Here is an 18,676-nt window from a genome sequence, read left to right as displayed (position 1 = left end):
CATTTCTGAGAAGCAACCGTGGAGATGCAACTTTCGTTTCACTATCTCTGGGAGGATGATCTGGATACGGTTAGTGTAGAAATTGCGACGATCTTACAGTCGACAATGGAATCGTCTCCATTGCGCACACTTCGTTATGGTGCGATTCCGCCAGACGAGTTCTTGTCTTGGTTGACAAAAGGCGTTCGAGCGGACCTTGAAGAGCAAAAAAAGCATCCAAGGATAAGATGGATCGACTCAAAGATTGGGAGCCCAGATGTTGTTCGCTGGGAGGATATCGTCATCAAAGACGATGACTTGGCCTCATTGGTGGTGGCTAATGGCCCGGCGTCAAAATCCAACAACAGCCGTATCGTGGCTCATGCAGCATTCATGTATCATCCCCCAGAGGATGATGCTGCGAGCATCGAAGTAGGGCATCACGGGACCAATGAGAAACCAAATCCTTTGCCGGCATCAGGCAACCGACAACTACAAGAATATTTCAATGCGAAAGTTGAAAAAGCGTTGAAAGAAGAGTTTGCTGGCATGCATTGCTTCGAGGTTAGAGAGCTCAACGTTCTTGGACCTGATTATTTGCGCAAGGGCATAGCGAGTAGACTTCTTGATTGGATTATACCCAAGGCAGATAAGAAGAACATACCGATTGTCCTTGCCGCGACACCTCATGGCTATCCTCTGTATCTCAAACACGGGTTTGTGGAGATCGAAGGCGAGAATAGAATTGTTGAATGCGACATGTCCGAATGGGGCGGGACAGGTATTCACAGACATGTGCTTATGATCCGACACCCAACGCCGATAAACATGGGTGGCCCCGAGCCATGATAGGACCATCTCACATTGTCAACTACACCCGTGCGCTTCGCCAGGATAGCTATGCGAGTGGAAAATCGAGGCACTTATCATGAATGCTGCACAGTGACCAATGAGCTTCGGTTATTGAGGGGTGCTTGGGCAGGTCATCGCGCTTATTGGCCATGGACAATAGAAATGATGAGCTGTGCCATGTTCAGGTTTCTGTGCTGCATTCCGATCCTGCTGTATCCTTGATCTGAGAGATAAGGAGAAGGGCAGCAGAACTCCTACCCTGGGAATAGCCAGTTACCATTGAAGAGGGAATAACCGGCTCCATTAAACTGACATAGATATGAATGGTTCGTTGAGGAGATGTCGTGTGACAAACTCCAATAAATGCTACTGATGCCAAAGCAAACGCTGAGAAGATCGATGAGATGCCAGACGGCGACAGAACAAAGTGACGGAATCAGCTTGTCCATGGCATCAGTCAGCTGATAATGTTCAAGCGCAAGGCTCCCGTGTCGTGTACGTGCATCCCAACATTTTGCGAACTGGCCTTGTGGAATCATGGCGTCATCTATTCTGCACCTACCTGAAGCTCTGCACTGCATGATGCACATGTCGTTGAAATAAGGTAGCGACCAGTCTTCGCATGTGAGAATGGCCGGCGTAGGGGATAGAGGTATGTGTTGACTGAGTTGCAGGACCAATACCGATACTGGATATCCAAAAGGCAAGGACGAAAGGAGAGCCTGGGCAATTCCTTGTGTGCCTTCGTGAATTGCCGTGTAAATGGCGGATACGCTGTGTTGATACGATATACGGAATACGGTGCTCGCCGAGACTTGGAGGCTCAGCGCCCAACAAGTTTCCTGGCTCTACGGCAACCGCCGTGAGGGTGTCACTCGGTTTGCCATGTACCTCGGAGGTTGACAGCCGGGCGATCCCACTATTATCCCCATCGTTTTCTCGCATATACTCGCTCGGTATCAAATGGGTGAGAAATGTGCCTGGAGAAGTCCTTAAGCCTCTGAGAGCAGGCCTCACACCCAGAGTATTTCGATTACATGCCTAACGCCACCCAGAAATGGTCCAGAATGTGCAAGGCAGTGAGCACCACTTCATCCCACCTTAGGGGCGCCCGGGGTGTCGGAGCAGCGAGGGGTGGAATGACCCTGGCGGCCCTTTCGACCCTTGGATTTTGAAGCCCAAGGGTCCGTCTCACTGGCTTCTAGCGGCCTTCTAGCGCAAGGAACCAAGGGAATCCACGAATGAGCGACACGTAATGTGACTTGGCGTGTACTAGCTTACTTTCTCCCCATTGAAACACGTCGCTAGTGACGTTCACTTCCCCAACAAAAAATATCATCTCGAATGCTCCCGAATGAAAAGATCTTCAAACTCTGGCCTGACCGAGAGTAATGAAAATTGCGATTTGCGGGACAAGGTCGGTCTTTTGTCTTTTGACAGTCCAAAGGTGGTCCGATCAGTTGAATAACCACTCAAGTGTCCACAGATCAGGCTTCTGGCCTTGTCTACTCACCGTTCTTCGGTTGGTCTTCGCCCCGTCTCTTTCCCTTTGAATATCACCGCCCTTGTTGCTTCCCCACAACCGACCTCAACATATCTTAAGCCGTGACCAAGCTTGCCCCTTCATATATACCTGATCCTCAGTCGGCTTTCACATTCTCTTCTTAGTCTTCACTCTTTACTCCCAAGCAATCTCTTCCTTCTGGCATTAGTTGTTTCTCATCTCCAACATGCCTTCCCATCAACCCACTGCAGGTCACTTGGCCGTCAAGCCAGAATATCTATCCTCCCAACCCTCGCCCATGGCAAAGCCATCTGAGCCAAACCGGAATTCGAAATATGACCCCAAGAAAATCCACATCACAGAGACACCCATCACCAAGTCGAATTGGTATAAGCATGTCAACTGGCTGAACGTCACTTTCATTGTCGGCATCCCTTTGACTGGCTGTATCCTCGCTCTCTCAAATCCTCTCCAGCTCAAGACTGCCATCTGGGCTGTTGCCTACTACTTCGCCACCGGTTTGGGAATTACAGCTGGTTACCACAGACTTTGGGCACATACTTCATACTCCGCCACCCTGCCCCTTCGGATATTCCTAGCTGCTGTTGGTGGTGGCGCTGTTGAAGGCTCTATTCGATGGTGGTCGCGAGATCACCGAGCCCACCACAGATATACCGACACCGATAAGGACCCCTACTCGGTTCGAAAGGGCTTGCTCTACTCGCATATCGGCTGGATGGTCATGAAGCAAAACCCAAAGAGAATTGGTCGAACCGACATTTCTGACTTGAACGAGGATCCAGTTGTCATCTGGCAACACAAGCACTACATCAAGGTTGTTTTGTTCATGGGATTGATCTTTCCAACTCTCGTGGCCGGTCTTGGCTGGGGTGACTGGATGGGCGGCTTCATCTATGCTGGCATTCTTCGAATCTTCTTCGTCCAACAAGCCACATTCTGTGTTAACTCTTTGGCCCACTGGCTCGGCGATCAACCATTCGATGATCGCAATTCACCTCGCGATCACGTCATCACCGCACTTGTGACCCTGGGTGAGGGATACCATAACTTCCATCATGAGTTCCCCTCCGACTATCGAAATGCCATTGAGTGGCATCAATATGATCCAACCAAATGGTCTATCTGGACCTGGAAGCAACTTGGTCTCGCCTACGACTTGAAGCAATTCCGCAGCAACGAAATCGAAAAGGGTCGTCTCCAACAACTCCAGAAGAAGCTCGATCAGAAGCGTTCCAAGTTGGATTGGGGTGTTCCTCTGGATCAGCTCCCAGTCATGGAATGGGATGACTACGTGGACCAGGCCAAGAACGGACGTGGTTTGGTTGCAATTGCTGGTATCGTTCACGATGTTACCGACTTCATCAAGGATCACCCCGGTGGCAAGGCCATGATCAGCTCTGCTCTCGGCAAGGATGGTACTGCCATGTTCAATGGCGGTGTCTATCTGCACAGCAATGCTGCTCACAACTTGCTTTCAACCATGAGAGTGGGTGTTATTCGTGGTGGCTGCGAGGTTGAGATCTGGAAGCGATCTCAGAACGAGGCCAAGGGTGAGGTACCCAGAGATAGCTCTGGAGAGCGGATTGTGCGTGCTGGTTACCAAGCTACCAAGGTTATCCAGAACGTACCTACAGCTGGTGCCGCTTGAACGTTGCCTATGTTGCTATGAGATCGAAACTTGACAATTCAGCGAATGTACAGTGTTTGGCGTTTGGACGGAAGGGAGACATGAAGAAGCATGATTATTATTCCCTCGAAAAGGGGAACGGGCGGCATGATATCCCAAGCGCATGTTGCTTATGATTTTGGCCACAGCCGGCCGCATGGCTGCACATTAAGAGATAGCGCAATGATAACAAAATATTCAGTATTAACTCATCACTGTTCTCCTATTATGATGTGCACATTGTACGCCACTCTAGCAGCCCCTTGTTTGCAGCCAAGCCCATTGCGCGTCCATCGGCAATAAGGTATAAAATGGTGGGGTATGGAGGAGGGTACACCGCGAGCATTGTGCATGATAACCCACGCCCCCATGGTGCCAATATTATTGCGACCGCGCCGCTTTTCTTACTTAGGATCCTTTATTGATTTGATTGCAAAGAACATCCAAACGCATCCATGACCTTCCAAGGCTGACTCTACCAGGTACCAACAACCACATTTCGCCTTGCCTGGTCGTGTTGCATAACTTCGATTCTTGTTCATGGTCGCGCACGCTGCCTCGCTAGGCTATCCCATTTCAACAATTCTTTTTGCCTGATGATGTCCTTCAGACGTAACTTGACCACCCAAACTCACCATTGCAGTTGTCGTAATTAGCCACAATCCTAGTCACATCATCCCAGATTAGGGTCCGCTTTTGTTGTTTCCCTGCAATCACTGGCCAAATTCACTCACTCTTCTTTTTCTAAAGAATTATTGCGACGGTTTGAAAGTGAGGTGATCCATCATCACGTTAAATTCAAGCCCGAATTTACCCACCATGTCGTCTTTAAGAGACCTTGGAAACGAGCATTTCAAAGCGGGCAAGTATAAGGAGGCTGAACATCTGTATACACAAGCGTAGGTGCCCTCGCGCGTTGTCCTTTGCCAAAATATCTCAGTAGAGAGAGACAGAGAAAGACAAAGCATTGACAACCGGTCAATGATACAGGATCGCAGAACATTCACGCGCAGACCCCAAAGTCTTTTCCAACCGATCGCTCACGCGCATCAAACTCCAAGACTGGGCAAATGCAGAGTCAGACGCAAGAAAAGCCATTGAGCTCTATGGGCCCAAGGGTAAAGCGGCAGCAATGAAATCACACTACTATCTCGCGCAGTCACTCTTACCACAGCGACACACGGCCGAGGCGCTCGTGCAGGCCAAATACGCGTACTCGCTGTGTCTTGAGAGCAGAGACTCAAGCGCCGAATTGATCAGCCAGTTCATTCTCCGGGCCAAGCAGGCGGCGTGGCAGGCCAGGGAGTCAACGCGGCTCAGGGAGATGAATGAGACGTTGGCGCTGGTGGAGGATCTGTTGGAGCAGCAGCTACGAAGGGATCTCGCGGCTGTGGAGGAGAGATTTCGCAGTGGCGAGCTGGGCGAGACGGGAAGGAATGAGGAGCGCGACGAGTTGGAACAGGAGGCGAAGCAACGGAGGGAGAATATTCGCAGAGCGTTTGAAGATCCTGATAAACCGGATACGGCTGAGCGGGTAAGCATTTTGGCCTCCTTTTTCCTTCTTCCCATTCCAAACAGAATAGAGATACGGGGGGGAGACTGACGATTGTTCAAATTTCGACAGGTTGTCCCGGACTGGCTTATCGATCCCATCACGTTCGAAATCATGCACGACCCTGTCATCACCACTACCGGCGTGTCATTCGAGCGTGTCGGCTTGCTCAAGCACATCAAAGCTGCTGGCTGTGATCCTATTACGCGACTTCCACTCTCCATCGACCAGTTGGTACCCAATGTCGGACTAAAGAACGCGGCTTCGGAATTCTTGGATAAGAACGGCTGGGCTGTCGATTGGTGAAGCTGTGTTTTCCTCCTACGCGCGCACAAAGCGAACCTGTTCTTTTTACATTTCCCACAGACTTCTTTCAAAACCTCAGCGTTTCGGCGTGGTTGATTTAGCTACATCAGCGAAGGCGTTATTCGGTCAGATCTCAAACTACGAGAGATGTTTGGTCAAAAGCGACTATATCATACGTTAGGCTCATCTTTGGAGATGATTGCATATACTGCAGCATCTCAAATGCCTGCCATATTCCCGAATGGGAGACCAGGGAAGAGTGCAGCACGTAATAGTACTAGTTACGTTTGTTCTGGCAAAGATTCAAATGAACTGGGGGCGATACAAGACAGGCCTGTGATTGCACCGTTTTTTCCTAGATATGAAGCATTGCCTACATGCTCAACATTACAACTATCAGTGATCGTTGTTCCAGGATCCCAGGTATATGCACTGTTTTATACCATGAGACGCCAACGATGGTGGGGAAATGAAGCCACCCAAAAGCCTGAGGCTGCCCCTCGCCCTCGGCCCACCAAAAACCTTGACATCACCAGCAGTCGCTCCTTTCCGGCCGGCTTATGGTCGTCATTGGGGCAACTGCATCACACGTTCAGGTTTGTTGACACTCTGACCTTGACGCATCCCAACTGTTCTCCAGTTTCTTCATATTCTCCCTTCAAGTTTACAATTTGAACACTACCCCCTAAGATCCAAAGTCACTGATCCTTCCATCGAAAAGGTAAGTGTCGCTCGCAGTAGACTAACTAATGCCCCGCTCCCCAGAGCTCATACTGCCATGTCAAACGAATTCGAACCCTCCCCACCCCAAGTCCCAGCATTCAATGCCCACGATGAACAATTTCTCACATGCAGGGAGCCGCTGAGCCATGGAGTCACCTCATGAACATCAACTGACAGAAACACCCCGCAGTCTTGTAACCTCAATCATCCACGCACGCAAACATGCCTTCCGCCGCATTCACAACTGCCGCAGACGACAGCAAGAAGTTGCTGGCCAAGCCCTCAAATGAAGAGTTATTGGAGGTGAGTGAGATCGAGCGTCATAGGAGCCCCCGATTGTTACTTTGTCATTCTGCCAGAATGCCAGCCACCCGACGCAGTGCTTGGAAGTCGCAGACAAAGAGCAAGAGCAAGTGCATTAAGCAGGAGGGGCACATCGATATCTGCAAGAGGCAGAATTCCTCTCAATACCCAGACTTGAACCCTCTCATAAATGTACCAAGGACACAGCAGACCAGCAAACTGACCATGCAACCTCTGGATTTAGCTCTACTCCCTCTTCAAAATCGCCAATGGCGAGGATATCTCCAAAGCCACCGCCCCTGGCATGTTCGATCTGAAGGTCAGTGCCATCACAGAATTACCCTCCATAAGTTCAGATGCTGATCCCTTGGGCAAACCAGGGTAAAGCCAAGTACAAGGCATGGCAGAAGGAAGTCGATGCCGGTACTTCAGCTTCGTCTGCCGAGACCCGCTACGTCGAACTCGTCGAGAAGCTCAAGAAGCAGTATGGATTTGATGCAAACAAGAAGCCCGAAGCTGTTGGATCGAGCTAGATGACATGAGTAAAGTCTATGAGAGTTCATGCCCGGGTCCGAGGCTTGATATGAGCATACGATGTCAGATGACTGGAATGCAGAACTAATGCTACATACTATCGAGTTGCAATTATACATTTTAAGGCTGCGAGGTTGCAACCTTGTCGAAGACTCCGCCCACATTTATTGCTGTGAGGCCGAATTTGAAGCACACGTAGCGATCGTGACACAGCAGCATCTCCTATGCAGTAAAGCACTTTGACTCCCATACCCCCCGCATCAGGCAAAGTGACGAGGCCACCTCCGCCCATGCCTATCAGGCGATTCATATGTCCCGTGCGGCGACCACGGCAGTTCAGTGCTACCATATCGCGTTAGAGGCAGGTCATAAGGGATGCGAAGTCCAACAACTGCTGTGGTGGGAGTTGTTCCGACCGACGCTGTGACATTTGCTTGAGAAGGCATGTCTTTGCCGAAGACGGGCACCATACGGACGTCATTGGGATGTGGTGTCGACCCATCGTCTCGACCGCCCCCGGCCGGTTGGCTGTCAAATCCCTCACTGAAGAGTCCAGGCCACACGAGCACGCCGATCTCGAAGCTCTGCACCACCACTTCCTTCTCTTTCTCCCGGAAAGCACCCCATGCCTGCGTCGACAGATTGGCGCTGGTTAGGAGCGCCCAGTCGATATCTGGTGTTGGTTGTTGCAACGTTGGGCGCTCACGGTACTGCACGTAAGTCTTGATGTGTGGTGCTGCTTCGTGTCGTTGCGCTCGAAACGCTGGTGAAGGGCCTTCGGTCCACTGTGATAGAGTATTATGTAGAGTGGTGATTTGTTTGAGATGTGCTGCGCTCTGTGCTTTCGTGTGAATTGAACCACCGGCTGCGTAGCCATCAAGTGATGAGGCTACGTTTGAGGGTGTCGGATAGATGATCGAAACCTGGTCTAAGGATAACTTATGGTTGTCGTTGCGCTTGAATAGTGAATTAAAGAATCTGGTGAGCCAGGTGACAGACAAAGTGGCGATGGAGGAGACTTGACAGACGAGGTGAGGCCGTGTGGTCGATGGTGGCGGCTGTTTTATTTCCCTGAGAATCTTACAAAGTCTCGGATATCCCCAAAGGGTATCTTCTTCTTCGAAGTCTTCCTCCTTGGTCCGAGACGGAACCGACGAAACCAAGGCGCCCTTTATACCATTGAAATTGAACAAACCTAGTTGATCTCGAAGTGCCTTCGTCTTAGAGCCGTAAGCCTTCAAATAGGCCATGAAATCATGCTTAAATCTAGAACCCGATCCGTAGGGCCCGACGTTGCCAGAGTCGTCAATATTGGCTCGAGGGAGTAACGGTGATTGCCAGACGGCTTGGGTCATATTTGACCAATCCTTATTTAACATATTTGCTGTGTGGATGATCACTTGTGCCTGATCATCATGTGTGAAAAGCACAAACATCTTGCTGTGATGGGTGCCAAATGGATCAGGTAGGTAAGCTGTGGCTGCCTCAACGTTTGGCCACCGACGACATGCATCCTCGATTCCGATCCGGTTTCCGTCTTCATTCCTCCAAGACCCGTGTACAACCTTGACTTTCACCAGGTCTCGGACATCAGGATCGAAATGAGTCATCATCCAGTCAACGTCGAAGCAAAAGTTGAAAATCCATGCCTCTTTTATCAAGGGATTTCCAAGGACATCGTGAAGGGATATGGTGTCTCTGTTTTGTGATGATGGTAGGTCACGAATCAACATCAGCTTGAAGGGTGAAGCAATGAAGTTGTGAGTCGGTAGATTCGTGGCTTGCGGCTGCAAGATTCCATTTTGAGTGATCTCCATTGTTGTGCCAGACTCGCGGGAGGGTCGAGGTTGTGTAGGTGATTCACTCGCCGTAGAGACATCATCGTCATCCTCGATCTCAACCGCAACGGGATTTGTCTGTGCAGCAACTGGCCGGGGGCTGTCAGTACCTGAACGCGAGACTCTTGGAGGGGAAATCGATCTCATTGTGAGGGAGTCCAAGAACGCAGCTCGATTCTGCCGAATTGATGAAGGGTGTGTTGACATGTCAGGGCTGGTGTCCCCACGGTGGCCGACCTTTTGCCTCTTGGGCGACCTGCTTGCCATGAATATGAACAGGGAGCAATACTCGCTCCAAGTTAAATCACCGTGAGTTGAGAACGCGAGAAACGCAAACAGGATGGGAATGGAATGAAATCAAGATCATTTTCGGGTCAAGTTCATGGTGAAGTTGGGAAGTCACGCTTGGCACAAGCTGAGGGTCGATGTGAAAACATCTCATAACGTCCTTGACAACCCTATCAACCCTTCTTGTTCTGTGGAAAAATCAGCTTGCATTGGAGAGTTCGCTCCTGAGAGCTTCAATCACAAGTTCGATCTATTAGGAGTGTCTATCGGTTATCATCTTTCTATACATTATCATTTGAATCTCCTACACCGGAAACGCATTTCCATATTTGCCCCGGTTGTCAACACTGAAGATCAAAAGTGCCATCGTGTGCCGCACCAAAAGGCCCAGAAAACCACAAGCCGTCTGCATGATCAATAACTCTCTGGTCAATTGATCTTCTCGCATAGGACCCCTCCAGACAAGCCAGAGATTAATGATGGTCAGATTACTAGTAGCAGAGATCCGGTTTGTCTTGGGCTCCACCGTTACCTGGAGCAGGTGTAACTTCTCCAGTGCGAAGAACACAGCTGTGAGAGGCTTACTGGGTGGCTTCTCAGGTGGCCATGGCGTGATGCTGGGTTCAAGTAAACCAGTCCTTGCATTGAATTTCGGAAGTCGATGGCGTGGACAAGGAATTAACTTGAAGAGCTGCGGACAACTGTAGATAAAGTTGATGATTTGAGGGATCAAAAGGAGAAGTAGAGTTTTGCTAAAGTGTGCCATGATAGCTACCACTGCAAAAGTCATACCTGCAACATAGCAAAAGGTGTCGCCGACAAATACTCTGGCTGGGTATCTGTTGTGGATGTAAAGTGCGGTAGATACCGCAAGGAATGGTAGAAGCAAGTATAGTGTCAGGAGATGAGAGTCTGTCGCAGGATGCGGGTTTTTGGCGTATCCATTATTCAAAACCGGGTTGCCGGGGAATGGGACAAGATAAAGTGACGAGTTTATGATCAGAAGTCCTGCAATGACCATTGATTGTCCGACTTCAATTCCATTAATCCCTGCTAGAATGTTGATTGAATTCGGCGCGAAAATGGATAATGCAGACATATAAAGATAATACAAAAAGGACAAATGGATCAGCCTGGCTTGACCAGGCATATAGGGAACCAGAAAATTCGGTACAACAACCGAGGTGACACCGAAATCGACATAGTAGACGATGAGCAGGGGAAGTGATGCGATTGCTGGGATGAAGAATTTTTGTCGCCACCGAAGATCGAGTATATCATCGGCTATCCCCAGAATAGTGGTCACCTGTAAGGTGTTAAGAGCTGATTGATAGGAAGACAGTTTCGAGTGCGGGAAACGGTGTAAGAAGCGACCTGTATCGACTTCGGTGATGGAGAGTACCACATCGCGGTTGCCGCCGCCAGAAGTTGCAGCAACAATATCTTTGTAAAACGCAAAGGGAATAAACGCCATCAATACAAGGATGTAGACCGACGCTGCAACAGCTCCCATACCTTCTGGACTATCAAGATGTCAATATTTTGCATACTAGTTGGACCTGAATAGACATACAGCTCAACCGGTCTCAATTTGCTCATATCTTTTCCCTTGAGACCGGCTTTTGCAAATGCTGGACCTGACCATCGGATGAAGGCAAAAGTCATGGAGAATGCCAATGTCGAAAATGCTATTGATGCCACCAGCGGGGCACCATCACCTTGAAAGGTATTTGAGATGACTGCGACTGAAGCTCCAGCCACGAGTAGAAGTGTCCATCTCTCTGTGTGGGTCAGGCTTGACGCCATGATCTGGGAATTGTAGGTTGAGTAGATGTCACCGAGGTGCCATTCTAGATATTTTTCACGGAGATGGCAGATTTCATGCAAAATCCCCAGATGCTTGCCCCGAGTATGTATTCAAGTTCTCAAAGCCTTTAAATCAGCCACGTTATGTCCGGTTAAGATACGTCGTCGACGGAAGCCAGACTGTCCTCAAGCGACTCGGAAAAGTCTTGGCAGGGGTCGCCGTCGGATTAACAATGTTCCATCTCAAACACAGCCTTCTCGGTTCAACCAATCATCTTCCACTTGATTAGCCTCCTCCAAACACGTCCTTGACATTCGAATAGTACCTCCCTCAACACAGTTTTTAGGAACCGTTTACACCGCCTGCATTGTATTATCCTCAAGCGCAATGTATGGTTAGACATTGGCCAACAGAAACTCTGTCTCAGGAGGAGTTTTGGCGACTAATAACGGGAGCGGTTAAGCATGGTCATGCTCCAGTAACCGTGATCAACAAAATAACACCAGACTGTGGTCGGGATTTCACCAAACGCCACCAGCCTCGCCATGGCTAAAGCTGCAGAATTTACAACTGGTCACTATGATCGAGTGACCGTCTTACACACAAATTTCAATGCCAGCAGGATTCTGACAGGGTCGATCGACCATCGGATCAAAGTCTGGGATCGAGACCCAAAGACCGGGGAGAGAACATTACTCGACACTTTCACGGCCCATGATTCTGATATTCGCGATGTAAGGACCCTCAAAGCGTTTTCGGGCTCGCCTGTTTCCCACTATCTATCATAAAAAGGTTCATGACACAATTACTCCCTTCAACTAACCTCTTCCCCCCAAAACAGGCCAAATTCCTCCACCCGACACTTGGATCATACATCGCCAGCATCGGAAACGACCTGAAATGCCACATCTGGATGGAGGAGCCCAGTCAAGCACCGAATAATGGACACCGTTTCCGCCGTATCGCGACAATCCTCAGCACGCCACGAGTTCCATTCGTGTCGCTGGACCTCAAGACAGTCGACAACGTGTATACATATCTGGCCCTGATCGACCGACAGGGCCTGCTGAGCATCTACGAGCCTAGTAACCCGGACGACCTGAAGGACTGGACACTCATGGACCAGTTCAACGTCTGCGGTGCACATCCACCGAGCAGGGGTGATGAAACGAGTTTCCAAGTCCGGTTTGATCAGAACCCAACGCCGCTGGCATATATCAACTCGGTCAGTGACGATCGGAGTCAGTTGAACCTCGTGGTGAGCGCATTGAACGAGGTCAAGGTATATCGCTCGACCGTACCTTCACAATTTGGTGGTGGTAGTGGCGGCGAAGCCTTCTCAAGCGACGGGGGTTCAAGCCACAGATTAGTGTTCTACGAGGCGGTGAGGCTGCCACGACACCCAGCTCTGGTGCGGGACGTGGCATGGGCGCCGTTCAGCGTCCGCGGGACCGACCGAATCGCAACGGCTTGCAAAGACGGATCGGTCAGGATCTTCGAGCTCGCTGTATCCGAAGGGCAGGGCTCCTCGACGATAGGAACGACAACCAGTGGTTCAGCGGCGGCGACGGGAGCCAGCAACACGGGGGTGTCACCATCCAATGCATCGACGTTCTCCAACGCACCCGCCTCGATGCGCAGCTACTCATACGCATCGCAGCAGCGCCAACAGCCACAGTCATCACTCACATCCGCCATCACGGGCCGCAGCGGTGCCCAACAGCCCTCACAATCCCAGTCGACATACTCGCCCGCAACATCCACCACCAACACCAACACCACGACGAACACCACCTCCAGCAACGCACACTCGACGACCTCTTCATCCGCCAACAACCCACACGCGCCGGGCACGTCCCACCCGCCCTCTCAAGCACCCTACCCGACCGCCTCGTCCACGTCCCGCACATCCTACCCCTTCGCCTTCACCACCACGCTCGCCAGCACCAGCACCCTGCCCCACGCACACCCGGACGCGTGGTCGCTGAGCTTCGACTCGCAAGGCCAGGTCCTCCTGACGAATGGCGCGGATGGCGTCACCAAGATCTGGCGCAAGAGTGTCCTCGGGGGCCAGTGGTTGGTATTTGCCGGCCAGGAGGTCTTGGATGGTGATGATACTGATAGTAGTGATGATGAGGACGATGCGGAGGGATAGGATGCGAGAGTGGGAATCTTAGATGAAACTGCTTCGAGATCAGGGGTTAGTGTCGATGGCTAAGTCGTTCGCAAGTGGCTAGACCGGTATGTGTGCTTGTGTCTGGAGAGTCACCACGTGGGATTCTATCTATGTCATGGTTACGGGTTGATTATCTTGATTACTTAAAATGACACAACTGTTGCTGTCGTATCATTCCATTAAAGAAGCCCCACGCCTTCGGGGAATAATGGTGTTTTGAATACTCTTCACATACCTACCGAAGGACGAGGTTATATTGCCTCACAAGTTGGCGATTAACAGCACGCAATCCTCATCACTTAGTCTCTCCATTAGACGGAAGAGCATAGAGGGGCATTTGTTGGGTGATGTTGGGACTTGGAAGCGACGTCAAAGATCATTTATTTTGATTTTGATCGTGGATATTTCTTCAGATATCCAAAATTTAAAAGACCTGCCATCAACTCGTAACAAACAAAGTGGTATATCGCATAATACATAAGAAAACCATGCATATCCCGATTCCATATGCCCACATTGCATATTCCCTGGCTTCTAGAGCATTTCATAATCATGATTCATCAAATACCAAACGCCATCCCTCCGCCGATGTCATCTCCCCAATTCTCATTCCTGAACATTTCCTCTGAGTCACTCGGTCCGTGGAGGTATTTGCGATCGAGAAACGCCGACAAAGACTCCCCGTTGACATTTCCAAACTCATCGAGGTCCATTTCTCCATCTTTGCCTAAGAATTCCGAGTAGGGCACGTCCAGCGCATCAAAATTGATCGCAGATTCGTTGACGGGGCTCGGCACACGGACTTCAAGCCTTGGTGTTGAGGGCGGTAGAGGGGCCGGGTTTGGTAGGGCCTTGCCTTTTATTTTCTCTCGGGATTTGTCCCGGCCAAGACGTCCTATGCCGGATTTGACGTTATTCGACGACGTGGAATGTGAAGCGGAGACCGGGCGAGATGAGGCCGTAGATGAGCGGTGGCTGAAGCTTCCGTAGCCCGAGTCTACCGATGAGCTTGTAGAATGCTTGGGTTTTAATTGTGTAACTGGTGCCAGTGCCTGGGGCTGAGCGTAATTTGACGTGTTAAATTGTTGGATGTTGGGAATATTGTCTGCGTTGGTCACTCCGTCGGATGAGATGAGTTGTTCATCTCCAATGGTGGCAACACCCAAACCGGCGTTGAAATCAAAAGTAAAACCTGGCGAGATTACGTGTTCATCTCCATGGCTCCAACTATGGCATTCATCGTCGTACCGATCATTTTCAACATCGGTGTCAATCGGAGTGGGAAATGCCATACCCGATGATGAAAAGTGTTGCTGTGCCGAAGGCTTGGCGGATCTAGGTTTGGATTCTGCTGGAGCTGATCGAGACGGAAGCGGCCTGCTGAAGATGACAGGATGGGCGGGGTAGAGATACTGCTGGTACTGCTGGTCGGCGCCTGCCTGATTCATTGAGCCAGGTCCAGTGACTGGCGAAGGCGGGATCGATGAGTTGGGCGTCAAGGAAATTGAATTGCGTCGAGTAGAGCCTGGAGCAAGAGCCGAGGACGGTGAAATATCAAGCCCTCCGATCGATGGACTATTTGCATTGCCAAGCCTCAGAAGGACATCTGACATCGATGCTCGCAACTGCTCCCGAATAAATTCACGAGCTCCTGGGAGACGAAGCCACGCTTGTTCGGGGGCATCACCGTGTTGATTCAGTCGTGATTCGAAAGCTTCGCTGAGAACATCCATAGCATCCTGAGGCGGATGTACACTTGGGCTCGAGATCGAGGAAGACTGTGCTTTGACATTGTCGGCATAAGGGCTAGCAGGCTGTGGTTGCCCTGGGAATAGAATATTAAAGATAGTATACCAAACTTGTTCAGGGCTGCTTGCTGGCCTCTTCCGTCGAATATCATTGTACTGTGCTTCGTCAAACTTTTCTGGGCAGGGGCATTCAGCCAGAGAACAACCATTGACCTCACGCATGTGGTGCTCCAGTTGTGCTTTAGATTCAAATTTGTTCCAACACCTCAGGCAATGTAATCGACGACAATGAACTCGATACAAGTGCTGTTTCAGGCGAGAGATATCTGGCCAGTATCCGCTGGAACAACCACGGTATTGTTTCTCCTGCATGTTGAGCTCCGAGTATCTCGATTTGTCAAACTTGCAGTACGGGCAGGCGTACAATTTCTCTGGTGAAGAAAGAGCATCCGGGTCTTGTTTCACCTTTTTGGGTGTTCCAGCACCTGCTTCATCTTCATCATCTTCATTAGGACCACCAGATGGTGACCGATTTGGCGATGACTTTTGGTTAGAACCTGTAGAGTTCGAAGGAGAAATTGAAGCTTGACCACCTGCTGCTTTACGCTTCGTCGCATGTGACCGAACGTGATCGGTGTTTGTGAGATCTGGGAACTGAGATCCTACACCCGTTGCTGCTTCCTGCATTTGTCGAACAAGTGCAGTTTGCAACTGTAGCGCAAAGACGTGTTGCTTGATTTCTAGGGCAGATTCTCGTTCTCTTAACGAGGCTCGTTGTTCCCTGAACGAAGCCTCTCGTTCTCGCATATTGATATCCTTTTCGCGGAGAACCATCTCTTGTTCACGGCGACGGAAGTCTATTTCCTTGACGCCTTCTCTCTGCTTGCATGTGACTGAAATCCTGCTTGGGCCAGCATGCTTAGAACCTTGGATTCCGAGAACATCGTTGTATGCCCAAGGGTTCGCCGCAGATATGGTCGCTTGAGGAGACTCCGTGAAACGAGCTTCTTCGATAATACAATCTGGCACGTTCAATCCCCACATAGCAGCAGTATGATCTTGACCGGTATGCCGGCTGCCTTCGCGATTTGGTCGAGTTGTGGAAGGAGTTGTAGATATATCACGTGCCCTTGATACACTCCTGACCCTTTCGATAAGGTCATGTCGACAACTCCAGCCCGCTTGATCACATGATGAGCATACTATCCGGTCACCGTTCTCACAGATCGAACATTGATAGTAAACCTGGCTCAACCGAATAGGACCTTGGCATGAATCACATCTCATTCTGGGTGATGTCTTTGGTGAAGTAGTCACAGGTGACTCCTCCTTTGGGGCTTCGTCAGGGATCTTTGCGTCTGGCTTTGGTGCATCTTCCGCCATGTTCAACGGCTCGTTGTCTTGCGTCCGGGTTGAGTTCTGGAAGGGTGTATATTGAGGCAACTCTGCCGGAAGCTCCGCAATATCATCTGACCGCCTTGGTGGGTTGAGGTATTCGTGTAATCCCTGTTTGGTGCTGAAATCGTCGAGAGTGGGAGGATTTGACGTGTCTTTCTTGACACTGCGACCGAGTTTACTCAGTGAACGTTTGAGGCTTAGCGGTCGACTCAAGCTCAGCTTTTTCAAGACCTCGGAAGCAATAGTCTTTGTGCTCTTGGAGCGAGCCGGAATGACCTCGCCCCGGGCAATTGCATTCTTCCTACGCTCGGCGGCGACCTCGGCGGCCAAGAATGCACGGCGTAGTTGCTCATCTTCTTTCTGTGCCTTGATTTGCTCCTTCTCCTTCTTCTTCAGGGACTTCTTGAGAAGCTTCTGATACTTCCTCTGTTGGCTGAGAGTCTCTACGCGTAAAGGCGGGCACGGGTCTTGCGGTTCGTAGACGATGTCAGGTTCGCATGCTAGAGCAGCGGATGGTCGACCGATCGCCGAGATGGGTGAGTCCCTGTAACGGCTTAAAGAAGCAGCCTCTGCATGTCGGTGTAGAGTTGAGAGAGAGTCGAAGCTTGCAGATCTGTTCAGTGACAGTGGGTTCGGTAGAGGGTCCGAGATAGGGAGATCTTGGAGATGACCGAGGCGATAAGGATAAGGTAAAGTGCGGGTCTTGCGTAAGATGGTGCGATGCAGAGAGTTGGGAGTGTCAAGAGGATGCCATGATTGTTGTGAACGGAGTTTGTTTTGAGTCTGATCAGCGATGAGTAGTTCTTTAATGTCATTGGGAGAATCGTCGTCATGAATGCTGATCCTGGCGCGAATGTCGGGTTGATCCCTCGTGCGGAGTGGGAGTGCAGCCATGATAATAATTGTTAGTGTGCTGTCGAGATTGCGTGACTGTGGCGAGTCGACGACGAGATCAGATCTAGCTCAGCTATAGATCAGTCGGCGTATGGACAGAGAGCAAGATGGAATCAATGACTGAGGCAGCCATGTTTGCTTGAGCCATGAGGATAGGCTGTGTTTTTTTGACCAGCTTGGAGTCTTAAGAACCGCACGAGTGTTCAATTCAAAGCCAGGGTCATCAAGCCCTCAAGCCCGCAAAGCCCGCAAAGCCGTAAGCTAGTAGCCGGGGGTGTCGGTGGTGGTGGATTGCTCTGACGCATCGCTACACACGCTGCCCACGGTGCCTCCTAAATGCCCGTTGACAGGCTTCACAAGCCCATGGGATTGGTTTGTTCAAGCCCGGAAGGTTCCAAGCATGACGGAGTCCAAGCACCAAAAAGACCACCTAGTGAACTTCTGAGAGTTGGGAAGTCAGCCTCCTTAGCCTCGACTTAGGCGGGACTGAAGGGGCCCGGGGGGGCGGCCTGTCCCCCTCAGCCACAGTGAGCATGAGGGAAACCAAAGATCCGAGCGAAGCATTCGGTCTGACCCGCGTAGGCCTTTCGAGATGGCACAGAATAAGTCGAATCTGGAGAGCCACATTCAAATGACGGCTGTCAGATTGTCCATAATACTTTGGCCTTCAGCCACACGAGTCTGCCTTGTCGATTGCTGTCTTACCACAATGAGAACTAATCGAGATCCTTCAGTCTTCAAGCTTCGGGCGATGACTCAAGGAAACGATTGGTTGATATTGTTCACCAACACCATCGAAACGGGCTCTGACGTGCTCGTGTCAATGGAGATTTAGCCTTCATCACGAACACTGTCCATGTTCACGAGAGGCACTAGATTCGAAAACGTGACCCCCCGGAAGGTGCCAGTGTCTGTGTTTTGTTGACTCAGCAATCCGACTGATTAATCCGAGGTAGTTTGCATTATTGCCCACCGATGAAGCGATTGCTTTCCACAAAATAAGTCTATCCCTTCCATTCTCTTGTATTTTTCAAGACGAGAAACATATCCAAATCCTTACACCCCTGCAAGCATTCAGCACCAGCAG

The 18,676-nt window shown here is 50.4% G+C and overlaps 8 protein-coding genes across 8 annotated transcripts; 5 read left to right on the top strand and 3 right to left on the bottom strand.

Moving 5' to 3' along the window:
- Nucleotides 1–24: 24 nt before the first annotated feature.
- LTR84_012536 (uncharacterized protein) lies at nt 25–828 on the top strand (the record flags this gene model as incomplete). Its single annotated transcript, XM_064856056.1, has 1 exon — nt 25–828. The coding sequence occupies one exon, from the start codon at nt 25–27 to the stop codon at nt 826–828; it is 804 nt and encodes a 267-aa protein (XP_064707956.1).
- A 1,733-nt stretch (nt 829–2,561) lies between these two features.
- On the top strand, nt 2,562–4,004 carry OLE1 (stearoyl-CoA 9-desaturase; the record flags this gene model as incomplete). Its single annotated transcript, XM_064856055.1, has 1 exon — nt 2,562–4,004. One exon carries the CDS (start codon nt 2,562–2,564, stop codon nt 4,002–4,004), a length of 1,443 nt encoding a protein of 480 aa, XP_064707955.1.
- An 837-nt stretch (nt 4,005–4,841) lies between these two features.
- LTR84_012534 (uncharacterized protein) lies at nt 4,842–5,880 on the top strand (the record flags this gene model as incomplete). The annotated part of the gene is made up of 3 exons (XM_064856054.1): nt 4,842–4,921; nt 5,013–5,556; nt 5,647–5,880. 3 exons carry the CDS (start codon nt 4,842–4,844, stop codon nt 5,878–5,880), a joined length of 858 nt encoding a protein of 285 aa, XP_064707954.1.
- Nucleotides 5,881–6,825: 945 nt separating this feature from the next.
- On the top strand, nt 6,826–7,439 carry LTR84_012533 (uncharacterized protein; the record flags this gene model as incomplete). The annotated part of the gene is made up of 3 exons (XM_064856053.1): nt 6,826–6,906; nt 7,151–7,225; nt 7,287–7,439. The coding sequence occupies 3 exons, from the start codon at nt 6,826–6,828 to the stop codon at nt 7,437–7,439; spliced, it is 309 nt and encodes a 102-aa protein (XP_064707953.1).
- Nucleotides 7,440–7,700: 261 nt separating this feature from the next.
- Nucleotides 7,701–9,425, bottom strand: LTR84_012532 (uncharacterized protein; the record flags this gene model as incomplete). Its single annotated transcript, XM_064856052.1, has 1 exon — nt 7,701–9,425. The coding sequence occupies one exon, from the start codon at nt 9,423–9,425 to the stop codon at nt 7,701–7,703; it is 1,725 nt and encodes a 574-aa protein (XP_064707952.1).
- A 445-nt stretch (nt 9,426–9,870) lies between these two features.
- Nucleotides 9,871–11,372, bottom strand: LTR84_012531 (uncharacterized protein; the record flags this gene model as incomplete). The annotated part of the gene is made up of 2 exons (XM_064856051.1): nt 9,871–11,089; nt 11,140–11,372. The coding sequence occupies 2 exons, from the start codon at nt 11,370–11,372 to the stop codon at nt 9,871–9,873; spliced, it is 1,452 nt and encodes a 483-aa protein (XP_064707951.1).
- Nucleotides 11,373–11,918: 546 nt separating this feature from the next.
- LTR84_012530 (uncharacterized protein) lies at nt 11,919–13,528 on the top strand (the record flags this gene model as incomplete). The annotated part of the gene is made up of 2 exons (XM_064856050.1): nt 11,919–12,107; nt 12,215–13,528. The coding sequence occupies 2 exons, from the start codon at nt 11,919–11,921 to the stop codon at nt 13,526–13,528; spliced, it is 1,503 nt and encodes a 500-aa protein (XP_064707950.1).
- Nucleotides 13,529–14,109: 581 nt separating this feature from the next.
- On the bottom strand, nt 14,110–17,589 carry LTR84_012529 (uncharacterized protein; the record flags this gene model as incomplete). Its single annotated transcript, XM_064856049.1, has 1 exon — nt 14,110–17,589. One exon carries the CDS (start codon nt 17,587–17,589, stop codon nt 14,110–14,112), a length of 3,480 nt encoding a protein of 1,159 aa, XP_064707949.1.
- Nucleotides 17,590–18,676: the final 1,087 nt, after the last annotated feature.

The sequence above is a fragment of the Exophiala bonariae genome (assembly GCF_035927105.1).
Source record: "Exophiala bonariae strain CCFEE 5792 chromosome Unknown scaffold_8, whole genome shotgun sequence".
In the NCBI taxonomy this organism is placed as follows: domain Eukaryota; kingdom Fungi; phylum Ascomycota; class Eurotiomycetes; order Chaetothyriales; family Herpotrichiellaceae; genus Exophiala; species Exophiala bonariae.
The sequence above is the reverse complement of the archived record's forward strand: the minus strand, read 5'-3'. Positions and strand labels throughout refer to the sequence as shown.